The sequence below is a fragment of the Carassius auratus genome, chromosome 16 (assembly GCF_003368295.1).
Source record: "Carassius auratus strain Wakin chromosome 16, ASM336829v1, whole genome shotgun sequence".
Taxonomy (NCBI): domain Eukaryota; kingdom Metazoa; phylum Chordata; class Actinopteri; order Cypriniformes; family Cyprinidae; genus Carassius; species Carassius auratus.
This window is the reverse complement of record NC_039258.1, coordinates 1590001-1604115: the sequence shown is the minus strand read 5'-3', so window position 1 is coordinate 1604115 and position 14115 is coordinate 1590001. Positions and strand designations below refer to the sequence as shown.

The window sequence follows — 14115 nt, the reverse complement described above, 5'->3', positions numbered from 1 at the left end:
TAAGTAAATTATCAGGAGTTTTTTATTCTGGAAGTGAACTAATCCTTTAAATTCGACTAGTTTTAAGATGAAAACGTAACAGAAACATAGGAGATCTCATTGTTAAATTGAAAAAGATGTAGCTCCTAAACTGCTTTAGTAAAAGCAAAGTTTTCCTTTGAAAGTTTAGCTTGACTGTTTAGACATTTGAATGCTAGAGAAGAAATGAAAACCAAAATCTCAACAAGTAGTTAACTAAAAGTAGTACTAATTTATGATTCACTCATGATAAAAATGTTACAGAAGCATACAGAAATTTTTAAAACTGCTTCAATGTAATTAGCCAGTAAGCCAGCTAACAACTAAAAGAGGTTGTAAGAGTAGTTTGTGTCTTGGGAAGGAACAATTTCAAAGTAGCCTAGCAAACACTGTTCTTATCCATCCAATCCCAGCTAAAAATAGAGTAAAAAGCTGAATGTTTGGAGCTGAGAGGATATCAGGGATGTATTATCTATATGTGATACACTGTTCAGAAGCATTTACTGGTGCAGGAAACACACAGCGGCATCATCATTTCATCTGTCATCATCTTATCATCTTCACTGATTGTTGTTGTTTTTGAAAATTGACGCCGCAGTCATCTCGCCAGGGTGCAGGATGCTGTCAGACGCCATCAGTCATAAAGCGCCTCTAATGTTTAGATTGTGCCTCTCATAAAAACATTCATCACTACTGTAGTTACAGCAGACGCACAGCATTGAGAACTCCACCATCTGAGGACGGCACCTGCCGATGAAGGACTGCGATAGTAACAAAACAACTGGATTTACTCAGCATCCCTACTGTAGCTCATTCAGCGTTTTTTTTTTAATTGCATGTTAAAGGAATGGTTCATCCACAAATTTAAATATGCTGGAAATGTACTCGCATTCAGGCCCTCCAAAATGCAGATGTGTTTGTTTCTCATCTTCATCAGAACAGATTTGGAGAAATTAAGCATTACAGTACATCACTTGCTCACTAATAGATCCTCTGCAGTGAATGGGTGCCGCCGGAATGAGTGTCCAAACAGCTAATAAAAGCATCACAATAATCCACAAGTAATCCACACCACTCCAGTCCATCAGTTATGTCTTATGAAGTAAAGAACAGTGTTTGTAAGAAACAAATACATCATTAAGGCATTTTAACTTCAAACCATTGCATTTGGGTAAAACGTGAGTCCTGTGGTGTGGTGTGGATTGTTGTGATGTTTTTATCAGTTGTTTGGACTCTCATTCTGACGGCACCCATACACTGCAAAGGATCCATTGGTGAGTGTGTGATATAAATTTCTCCAAATCTGCTCCAATGAAGAAACAAACTCATGGATGATGTGAAGAGGAGTTCATTTTCAGTAAATTTCATTTTTGGGTGAACTATTCCTTTAAACAGTCTTTATAGAGGAGAATATACAGTTTCATTATTTTGATGTTGCCATATAAAGTCTCCTGGGAAATTACTACTTATGGTTTTATAAGACATTAACTGCAAAATGCAAAGTAGGTTTACAACAATTTCATATATATTCCTTTTTTTTCATGTTCTGACAAATCCATGACAACAGTGCAAAAAAAGTATGTTATTTGTGTAATTGTTTCTATTTAAGTGCTTTGAATTTAATTAATATAACATTTGAATATTATAAAAACAATTAAGGTAAAGTGTTTAAGGACAAAAACATCACGTTCTGGAAAACTGCTGAAGAATAATAATGGAAATGGAATCAGAAGCCATTAAAGAAGCCACTAAATGTATAAATTGCAATTAAAGGTGCATGCAAAATTTTAAATTGTTTACTGTGCAAAAAAAAAATAAAAAAATAAAAAAAAAGCACATTTACATTTGCATCCAGTATATTTTATATATAAATCTGTGGATGGAAACCTGATGCATTTTCTAATGTTCATGCAGCCACTGGGAATTATGGGATTTTTTTTTTTTTTTTAATGTTTTATTTTTTTATTTTTAAACGTTTAATTAAATGTTTTATGCTAATTCTGAAAAAAAGGCTCTCAGCCTCATGAACCAACTAAATGAGTAGCATTTTCCGGCAAGCAGAATGCATGTAACTAATTTAATCAACATTCTCATTAAAAAAAAGAGGAAGAAAAAAAAAAAGACGAGACTTATTTTGCTTATGCCATGTTTTAATATTAAAAAACCTTTCTGCACAATTGTGAACAGAAATCCACAAGGAAAATCGCAGAAAGCGCCCCTGGATTCTGTGCATCCAGTAAAGCACCGCACAAGCTGCTAATCTTTCACACTTCAGGACACAATTGACAAAATCATTAGTCTTGCTGTCTGCTCAGTCCTGACCTTAAAAACCGGCCAGACTAACAAGACCTGGGAATTGTGCGTGTCATGGTATGTACAGCATTAATGTTTGAGTAACAAAAGCAGTGCATAACTCACTCTTGCAGCGAGGTCGCTCGTTCCTCCAGCTCCACGTCCCATTGGACGTACAGTGAATGTGGGCGGGGCCGAGTCGGTAGTAGCCAGTGTTGCAAGTAAAGGCCACTTTAGTGCCATATTCATAACGAGAGCCATTGACAATCCTCCATTTGCCGTGATCCAGGGTGAAGGAGCCGATGCTGGGACACACCACAACTGAGAGGAAATCAGCAGCATGGTTAAAATGATTGTATTAGACTAACAAATGAAATTTACATTTTGGCACTGTACCCGTTAAGGGGGAAGCGTAAATTCCGTCACCATTTACTTACCCTCCATTTGTTCAAAACCTGTATGAGTGTCTTTCTTTTCCTGAACACAAATAAAGATAGTTGGAAGAATGTTCGTAACCAAACAGTTGACTGTAGCCATTGACTTCTACAGTAATGTTTTCTATACTATGGAAGTCAATGGTCAACTGTTTGGTTACAAATATTATTCAAACTATCTTCATTTGTGCTCACCCCAGGTCACGTACAAGATATTTTTTGTGTTTAACAACTGAAGGAAATTCATACAGGTTTGGAAAAACTTGAGGGAGAACAAATGATTATGCATTTTCAGGTGAACTATCCCCTTAAGTTTGGAGTCAGTAAAATAAAGTCTCTTAAGCTCAGCAAGGCTGCATTTACTTGGTGAAAAATAAAGACAATAATATTGGAAAATATTGTTGCAATTTAAAATAACCCATTTCTGATTGAATATATTTTAAAATGTAATTTATTCATATAATGCAAATCAGAATTTTCAGCATCATTACTCCAGTCCTCAGTGTCACATGATAATATTCTGATTTGCTGATCAAGAAATATTTTTGTGGAAACCATGATTTTGAATTTTCTTTTTTCTTTTTTTTCAAGATTCTTTCATGAGAAGCTTAAGAGAACATAACTTTTATGAAATAAACATTTTGCAAAATCATAGATATCTATGCTTTTGATAAATTGAATGCATCATTGCTGAATAAAAACATTAATATCTTTCTATTCAAAAAAAAAAAAAAAAAAACTGTCTAACCTCTGCTAGTAGTGTACACTGTTGTTCATCATGATTTGAACCATGACTACCTATGTTCTTCTACTGCTTCCCACTAGTATTAATAATGCTAGCATACAGACTAGTCTCTATTTTGATTTCATGAGGGTCTTTAATATAGCGCACTGACATAATCAATACAACCATTTAAACCCTTAAATGTTTTGATGATGGGAAAGCAGGACGTCTGTCTCACCTGTGCAGCGAGGGATTTTATTGTGGTTGCTCCACGTGCCGTCAGCCTGACACATGGTGCTGGTCACCTCTTTAGAGGACAGACGGAAGCCATCGTTGCAGAAGTAGGTGGCTCGTGTTCCTGCTGAATAATCAGCGGCCAGCATGCCTCCGTGCACAGGGGCCACGGGCGGCCCACAGGACACAGCTAGAAAAGACAACGAGATGAGACTCACTATGCATCACAGTCTCAACAAAGAACATGAAATGAGTTCACCTTCCTTTTGTTTTGCTTGAAAAACAGCATACAGGATTTGGGAATTAACAATCAATTTCTATTTAGAGGTGATCCCACAAAAAAACTAACTGGATTCTCTTTATGTTGCCAGTTCTGGAACTTCTGCAAAACACTGCATCGCATTTCTTTAAACGTGCTTGAAAATGCACTTGTCATGTTATATATTCTGTGCTGCCTTCAGAGAGGAAGTACATGGCTTGCATTACACGCCTTGCGGATGAACGGAAAGCCAAAGTATGGATTTAAAAGAGAAAACAAAGACGGTGAAGCTGCAAATGCAAATATTGTGAATGTATAATAACCTGTTATTTCCCCCAAGACTTATATAATAAAGTTAACTCGAAATCTGAAGAACAGATCTCTCAAGGGCAGTGAATACAATAAGAATTATTTCCCAATTTTTGTCCAATCCATCTTCAGTTCTGTCCCAAGTTCTACACATATTAGAATCAGAAAGAGTTTGATTGCCAAATGTGTGCTTGCACACAAGATGATAGTTCTTCCATTGTTCAAATAAATGAAAAAGCAAGACGAATAATAATACAATTAGAGAGTAAGCATTAGTTAATTTAAGCTAGTTTAGAAATATAAATAATAAGTAGAATTTTAGAATATATGTAGAATGTGGAATATGTTGCATTGGATTCAAACTTAGGGACTTTTGTTTACACATGATAATTTTTTTTATTGGAGCCGATTGATCGTAGGCCTCACTGATTTAAACTTATTCAGCTCAGTTTATGTGTGAACATTGCCAAAACGATTCACAAATAATGTGTTTTTCACTCAAAAACTGAGTTGCATAAGCACAGATCAATGAGGCACAATCAATCCATTCATGAAATTAATATAAAAACTGTGCTAATTTTAAGAAAACATGTTGACAAAAAGATTAAATCTGAGATTGGTAATAATATAACATAATAAGTTATTTATAAGCGATTTTTAAAAGGCCGTTCATTTTTGACCAGGAATACAAAATTAGGTTAAAGGTTTTCAGCACAGAACAGGGGTTAAGAAATGTCCTTCCAAGAAACTCCAATACAGATACTCCCTTTACAATGGCAGTTCGTTAAAATAATTTCCTCATTAACCTCTCCAAAAGTCAATCTCACAAGTAATTGGACCAAAGCATTGATGCACACACACCTTATGTGGCTAGTTTTCCAGCAGATGAGGGCAGGTGAGGTCAATGCCATTGATTCAGTTCCCTCTGAGTGAACTCTGAATTAACACTTTCCCTACAGACAGAGACCAGGATGTGCAAAACAACCAACATCAACTAGTCGCTGGACTGCTAAACAACTAGTCAAGCAACTCTATTAAGGTCTGCCAATGTGTCAAAAAAAAAAAATCCCTTAACTTAGTAAAGTCCAGTTTCTTAATAACAGGAAGCAGTATCATTTTGGAGGGTAAAGAAACATTAATAAATGTTAGCAGAGGATTTGTTGATTTGTTTGTGTCACTCTAAAACATCCATGTTTGATGAAATCACAGAAAACTAGCATTTCAGAAGGTAAATATGAAAATGTACTTCAAAACTTCATGTAAACTAAACTGACAGTCCCTCACTTTAGCTCTTTATTTGCATTTATCTTGAAATTGTTTAAATGATCAAGTTATTATTGATAAAGCTAACTGATAAAAATTCATGCTTTTACAAAAATGCTTACTTAAATTACTAGAAAATCACATTCATTTTATAAGTTAGCATAGCAGGAATAACTCGCCAACGTATTTGACTTCATCAAGGTCTAAACATGGTCAAGTGCAAGCAAACAAGGGTGTAATTAACCAGCAGGACAAAAATGTGTAATTAAACACATAGAAAAGGTGCTGCTCAAAGTGGAATCAATACAGCGATGAAACATAATACGTCCAATTACTGAGTGCTCAAATTCTAATCGAATAAACCCAACAAAACAACAGCGCTCGTATTAATGCTACTAAAACCTAAGCAGAAAGCAAACCTCATTCAGCCGTATTAATTAGCAGAAAACAAAGAGACGATTGATCAATGATGCTGGCATCTGACACGGCCCGCCTTTTCACAACAACTCAATCTCAATAACATTCAGAATGAACACAAAATGCCACATCTGGAAAGAAGTGCATCAGATATGAATGCAGTTAGTTTCCTTGACACTCGCTAATGAATGTCAACAAAAGCAAAAACAGCTGAGAATATTAGTGTCTTCAGAAGAATTTATTACCTAAATGTAAATAGCTCAGCTAGATGTTTGTCATTTCACAAACTTATACTTCTTATATTGATATTGGCAATCTATCAAGCACCAGTCTACTGTTTCAAAAACTACAAATTCAAGACCTAAAACAAAATGGCCTTCAAATATGTCAATGTATCTTCTTTTTCAGCAGATTCTCCTCCTGGACTGTTTCTAGAATTATAAAACAATGAGGTCCTGGTTTCTTGAACCTCCTGTTCCTTGATTTTTTCATAGTGCTAAAATCTGCTCAAAATTCACGTCCTTTCTCAGTAACCCATTTACCCTTTATTATTGTGTTTTCCTCTCTTTTTTATTATTGTTATTATTTTCAAGTGGTGGTTTATTTTTGATTTGAGTGAGGGTAATTGAACATGCCCCTTTGGGCTTTTTCCCCCCTGACAGCACTTCTGCCGTTCTAATATTTGTTATAGGAAAACAAAACAACACTTATATATAGGCCTGTATTATATATGCATGAAATATAATGTCCTTGATGGAGCACATAAATGTTAAAAAGTAGAATACAGAGCTGTGAGTTTTTGCCAGTGAAGGTTAAATCATAAATCAACACCTGAGCACAAGTGATTGTCAGTTAAATTAGCCTTGGCAGACAACTCAAAGAAATGCCTTATAATGAAAATTATAATGAAGACAACACCTTGACACGCGGGCACAGATGAGTCCCAGGCCAGATAACCGAGCTCAGTCCTCCTGCAGACGGCCATATTTTTCCCGATGAGCCTGTAGCCGCGGTCGCAGGCCCAGCGGACGACGCTGTTGACGTGGCCGCCCGTCTGGCTGACCACAAAACCATGCTGCGGAGAGTCTGGGGTGCTGCAGTACATGGCTACAGATGATAGCACGGATCATTAAACTCTCACACAATATTTACTCAACACATCAGCATCATCATTATCACAGATACACACTTTACAATCAACATTCAAATCATTATTGTTTAATCATGGCATTTTAAACAACTGCAATGTACCCTAATTGTAGACATTACATAATAAATAAATTAACAATAAAGTGCTAAATAATTCTAATCTAATTGTGCCTTCGAGTCTTGTTGCAATTATCATATTTACAAGTTAAGAATTACCAGCGAGAAACTTTGTAATCAATATATATAATAATTACATATTATAGATATTTTTACTCTAATTGTGCCTTCAAGTCCTGTTACAATTATCATATTTAAAAATTACCACCAGCGGGAACCTTTGAGTCCAGATTTATTTGTATTTGAATTTTTTTTTTTCATATTGTTGGAATGTAAATGAAATGATTAAGGTCTAGAAAGAGCCATTATGAGGCATTAGCAGCAAAACTACATTTCCCATCATTCTCTGTGGTAGCATGAGAATGGATAAAAACACTGAAAAACACATCGAGTGCACAAGTGTGCATATTTTGCTTTCCGTTTTGTAGCTTTAGCACTAAAAACACTAAAACTACTTGTGTCTGTCAGTGAAAAAGGAATATGAAATTGCACATCGCATCTACTATATTTAATTTTTTCACATCATCATAATTACAACTTCTGAATGTTTCCCGAGAGGATCTAAAAGCATCATGCGGCTTCTTTTACACTTCTTGTGTCTTCAGCACTGGAGCGCCACACAGTCATTTCATTTTCATCTTTTGCAATAAAGTAAAATAATGGAGTGAACTATTTACCAATGTTTGAAAACACTTTTGTGCTTCATGCACATCCCACATGCAGTGACAGTCACTTTCTGCTCTATTCAGGTCTAATTGAAACCATTTGAGCAGTTTTCCTCCACATCTCATATATACTGAATTTAGCATGAAGATTTTGAGTTTATAATTGCAGCTGAAATATTTTTTCTTTAAAGGAAATATCTAACTCCATGGATCTGGAGTTTTAAATTCCAGTTTATGTATTTGTAAGAGAATACTTATATGTGGTAATGCAATGTGGTTATTTTCTATTTTTAAAGTGAGCTATCTGATGTGACAGTGTATGCACATATATCTACCTCAAGTGTGCATTTTTATGCACATTTTGGAAATATGATTTGCATCTTGGTGTTTGCATCGAGCATGTTTTTTATGCACTGCCCCAGAATTTACATAAAATATGTGGCTGGAATATGTGGCTAGTGTGGGAATTCAACACACACAGGTGTTTACAGTTTTACTTATATGCTGCAAAAGCATGATGTGTGAAAAAGGCCTAACGTGTGACATCTTACATAAAATGTGCTGTGAAATGTAATAATTTGATTACATTCTACAGAATTCAGAACAAAGTTACAAATACACAAACATTTGGACACAAACACGTGGACAGATGGGACACAGACTTGGACGAACGTGTCATGGGCAGGACAGACAAAAGGTCACGAGAGACACACATAGAACTGAAAGGAATTACCAATCGGGGATACATACTTTGATACTCACCCACGTAAGTGATACGAAAGCCCTTTTTGTTGGTGCCGTGATCAGATGACCAGCGGAGAAACAGCTGGTGACCCGTGGTGGTGATGTTGAAGGGCACACTTTGATCTCCACTCAACACAGCCAGGCTCTGACTGTAAATATTTGGTCCTGCAGAAAATAAAACGAAATAAAACACATTTGCATTTCCAATGTAAATGAACCAGAAAAAAAAAAAAAGAGACCGAATGCAATCCAGAATTCAATTATGTCATCGCTGATGGTTTGATTTTGACATTCTACCAGAATCAATGCATCATTTAAAAAAATGTAAAGGAACAGTTTACTAAATGATGAAAATGCACTCACCTTCAGGCCACCCAAAATGTAGACGAGTTTGTTCTTCATCGGAACACATTTAGAGAAATTTAGCATTTCTACATCACTTGCTCCGCAGTGAATGGGTGCCGTCGGAATGAGGGTCCAAACAGCTGATAAAAACATCACAATAATCTACAAATAGTCCACATGACTCCAGTTCATCAATTAACATTATGTGAAGTGAAAAACTGTGCATTTAAAATAAAAAATATAAAAAACATTAAGGCATTTTAACTTTAAACTTTCGCTTCTGGCTATTGATGGACTGGAGTGGTGTGGATTACTTGTGGATTATAGGGATGTTTTTATCAGATGTTTGGATTCACATTCTGACGGCACCCATTGACTGCAGAGCAAGTGATGAAATGCCGAATTTCTCCAAATCTGTTACATTGAAGTAACAAACCCATCAACCTTGGATGGCCTGAGGGGAGTACATTCTCAGCAAATTTTTATTTTTAGGTGAACTGTTCCTTCAACAATTAGTTTCCATATGTGGCAATGAGCAAAGAAGATTTCTCAGAATAAATCCATCATGTGGAAATGTCCATCCGATGGGATTCAGACGATTTAGTTTTAGACACTAGGGAAAGGGCTCCAAAAATTGCTTTGCTGCAAAACATGAACACAAAATCTGGCCTGAGAGAAGGAAATTGGTATTGCTTCTCACTTCCTATTCCACCGGGGCTCTGCAAATGCCATGGGCATTAATGAGCATCCAATCAATGATGAGTAATAGGGCAATTTGCTGATTGCAAGCACTTAAGTAATTAGCGCTAATAACACTCTGAATGTATTTCGAATTGTCTTTGCCATTGCCATGTTATCAAGAATACTTGAATCTTTCCAGCATTTTGCATGTTTGCTGGTTCTAAATGATTTTCTTTTTAGGGGGATAGGAAATATTTCTCTCGTAATGGTCATGGGTCTAAAAGAGCAACTCAGTTATTTCTCAAACACATTCCCAAGGCTCCAAATTTCATTTCAAATTTTCAAGAAAAGCGTCAGAGTTACGACAGGCCAGAGAATAATGACTGTAATATTCAGGGACACAGTTGCACGGGCTGTCAGATGATGCCTGAATATGAGGAATAATTCAAACCCACCATCAAAGATCTCCAGAATATCAAACTCTTTCTCCGTCTGGAAGAGTTCAAAGTGCAGTGTGATGTTGTAGCCCTTCTCCACATTGATCATCCAGGAGCACATCTGAAGGTTGGGGTAGCTGTCAGGATAGCCTGGACTCAGGATTACACCCGTTGAGTCGAACAGGACTTCGTTGTCAGGACATTGCACTAAGTAGTAACCAAATGACCATGTGTTAAATAATGCAAAAACCAACCAATGCTCAATGGAAAAACGCGTCTCTGGTTACATTTCTGCGAAATTATATCACAGTATGTTGCTTCCCGAATGTTTCGTGACACTTTCAAAGTGAAATTTCCATTGAATAGCACTAAAAAAAGAGTTTAGTTTTATCAGGAACTGACGAATGTTTAACAGGCAACTTTTAATTGAACATTTATTTATTTTTACATTTTTTTTTTGCACATATCATGGCAGAAATGCACAGCGTGTGATGCTAAAATATTAATGCATTTGAAAATATCGTACCACCTGCACTACACCTGACCCTAAGCCTAATCAAAAGTGTTAGCATAAATAAAGCTCAAGCAAACATGGCATTTTCCTTTTTTTTATGGTATTTCACGATTCTTATACTAGGTGAGCTTCCGAGCAAGTTTACTACATCAGAAAAGCCACATATGGAGCTGGTTATGTGATGCAAACATCAAAATGTATTAGTTTACATATTAATAATTATTCCAAACATGTTTTCAGGTCATAACAATAGTACAATAGTATTGGGCAAGGAATTGTGGGAAAAAAATCTTTATTGATTGATATTCTGGCCCTGTAATCATAATTTGTGTTACTAAGGGATGAAAATAGTTGTTTTATAACTACACATGTTGATATTAGTTGTAAATTGCTAATTGTACTGGAATGTTTTTAAATTTAGCAAAAATGCAGGTAGGCATGTTTTTCAAATGAGCCATGTTGGCCAAAACACCATCTGACAAAATAAACTGCACATACAGAACAAACTTGCATGACATTGTCACCATGTTCTATGCTAATGCAACTCCCTAAAGAGACCATTTTTCATTTCATCATTTTATTTCATTTTTCCCCCGAAGAGCACTTATCACGTCAAACTTATAAACAAAGTTTCTTACCTCATCATTTACTTTTGCTAAACATGACAAGTTTCTTGTGATTTGCAGTAATTTGCCTTTTCTCACTAAAACTAAAATGTGACATGACTCAGTCATAGTCAATCAGAACATTTTAAGATTAATAAACTGTTATGCAGAGTATAATTTTAAAACAATGTGCAGAACTACTTAACACAACGGCACTGAAATACAAAGCTGATTAAGAATCTAAGATAAAAACGTGTTGCTTCTCTTTAGAGTACCAGGATGATTTCAATTGGCCACTGAATTGCAAATTCATGAAAGTTCAACACAGGCGATGCATTCTGAAAAACTGGAAGTCCTTTTGCACCGATCACTTTTTGAAAATATGATTAAATATATGGAAACGTGTACATATTTTTTAAAAACAGATTTTAAACTTACAGTATTTTTAAACTTTCTAGTTAAAAATGATCACGATGCATATTAATTTTAATGCATATTAACATTTAATAGCGGGTCTGCACAGTGTTTACTATCTCAAATTATGTTCTGCTGTAATATTAAAATCATTCATTTTAAATTCATTTTAATTGATATGCTAAAACTGTAATAATTGTCTATTAATTATTAATAGTAAATACTAATATGTAATATTAGGCAAATGGCAGAATGGAAAGTATATTTTTATACTTTCTCTTTATAGTTGAGTGCAAAGCTTTTGAATTTCAATGTTTTTTTTTAATGAATTTAAGCTGTAATAATAAAATGACTCAGTTTAAATGCAATTATGCAGTTAATTTGCTAAAAACAGTAATGATCTGTGGTAAAAGTATGGTAAAAAATGAATTATTTTCTTATCTATTACTTTGAATTTGCTATACAAAAATTAAATACACTGCTGGACAATAATCAATCATTTGTAATCTATATATTTTTTCCTAATGGCAATTTTATGATTGCTTTATATACTACAAACAATTATTAAAATTTTCTGCACAGAATAAAGTAGAAAATAAACGTATATTTATCAAATGTATTTATTTATTGCGTTTATTGTTTTAGTTCATTCTGCTTTTTATTCAGATTAGCTGCAGATGTAGTCTGACACGTCTGTAAGTGGGGGATCATTTCTCTTTCAGTGCGAAAACGTCTTCATCACATTTTCATAAAATAAAATACTATAGTATTTAACGTTTCCTCTCCATCTACAAATGATGATTCTGAGAGAAAATGCGCCCGATGTCTGTTTGCTAAAGCAACGAACGCTACTTTCATGCATCTGATTATCAGATAAATCTTGCGCTCTTATTTCAAGGTTGTTGTTAATGCTGTGGTTATTTTAACAGTTTCCTTCGTACATTCGGTTCAATTTTAACATTAGCAGCAGCTGATGTTAAACACTGTTAAAACATTAACATTGTTAAAACACATTTATCATTCAATGGAACTGTGTGCATGATTTAGACACTCTTCTAGACTTTCGACTGCTCAGGTAATGTCGTCGATAAAATGCTGAGAGCCATTGAAAAACGGCAGAAAACTAAAACTACTTCACTTTGGCATTACTGGCTACAAGTACTAAGTAGAGATCACACATTATCCATGTTAGAGTCGAACGGCACGTGAGCGCAATCCTGTGGCAGTCTCGAGCGGTAAACATTGGAGTACGTGAAGGAGAGATGCGAGGCACGAATACTGTTCAAAGTCTCCATTCACTTGTGCTTGTAGTAATTTAATGTGTATATATTTTAAAAGCACTGAATCGCATTTTAATTGATAACTGTCGATGCATTGATAAAACGAGTGAATCATTACACCCCTAGTAAATACTTATATAAAATGTTAGAAACAGGGCAGAATGGATTTTAATACTTTAAATACTCTTTTTAGCTAAATAACATCAATATATTTGGATTTCAATTATTTCAATGTATTTTCTAATTAGTACTGCATATCTGCACCATGTTCGCTACTCCAATTCAATTTTTGCAATAAAAACAATTCATTTTAAATATAATGAATGCATTAATTTGCAAATAGCTGTTATAATTTGCTGAAATTATCGATGGTGAATATTAATGAAAAATTTGGGGAAAATGGCAGAATGGAAAGCATTCAAATTTTTGTCTTTCTAGTTAATAATAACATCAATGCATTTGAATTTCAGTTGCGTTCAGTTGAACTGAAAATTAAAATTTTGCCATATAATCTATTAATTTTAAAAATAATAACCAACTTAATTTTCTTTCATTTTTAAAAACAGATACTATTATAAAATAGGGTAAAAATATCAGTATGTTAAATTTATTTTATACTTCTAGTAAACAAGAGCATCAATGTATTGAATTTCAATATATGTTAACATTCACATTTCAAGTCTGCAACCTGTTTGTTATCTTGATTCATATTGAACTTGACTGAACCTGGAAAACATTCTGAATAGCAACTAATCATTATGTTTGCATGTAAATGTGGGCGGTCATAAATACAGGCACTCTTCAAGACATCAGGAATCGTGCTGTTTTATATTAAATTTTAAACACAATGACTCACAATGGTGTACTGTGCTTTGCTTCATCCGGAAGTCCAAAAGAGCCTAACAACTAGTGGCAGAGCTAACGACGTGAGACATAAAAACAGGAAGAGCACGGACACAAATGAGAGGGCGTGCTGGATGTGCTGCCAAACTAACCTTGGCAGACCGGAGGAGGACCATCCATCTGCAGTCGCTCGCCCAACCTACAGGTCAAGATCTCACTCCCGAGCAGCGTGAAGCCCGGCAGGCATCGGTACCTGATGATGTCTCCTGTTGAGTAATTACACACCCAGATCTTTGCTTTTCCACTACAACTAGCGCTCAACAACACATTAGCTAATTAAGACCTGACCGCTTGCACGCTTGAGACAGTAA

At 35.1% G+C, this 14115-nt stretch overlaps 1 protein-coding gene across 2 annotated transcripts in view; it reads right to left on the bottom strand.

Moving 5' to 3' along the window:
* LOC113115693 (CUB and sushi domain-containing protein 3) overlaps nucleotides 1-14115 on the bottom strand; it is a 236530-nt gene that overhangs the window by 54736 nt on the left and 167679 nt on the right. The window contains exons 46-51 of one of the 2 annotated variants that reach the window (XM_026283241.1): nucleotides 13897-14010; nucleotides 10107-10295; nucleotides 8632-8790; nucleotides 6869-7057; nucleotides 3707-3892; nucleotides 2437-2631 (exon numbers count right to left, since the gene is read on the bottom strand). In XM_026283241.1, coding sequence (XP_026139026.1) covers nucleotides 2437-2631; nucleotides 3707-3892; nucleotides 6869-7057; nucleotides 8632-8790; nucleotides 10107-10295; nucleotides 13897-14010 — 1032 coding nt within the window. The remainder of the gene's footprint in view (nucleotides 1-2436; nucleotides 2632-3706; nucleotides 3893-6868; nucleotides 7058-8631; nucleotides 8791-10106; nucleotides 10296-13896; nucleotides 14011-14115) is intronic. The other variant, XM_026283242.1, reaches the window with a different exon arrangement.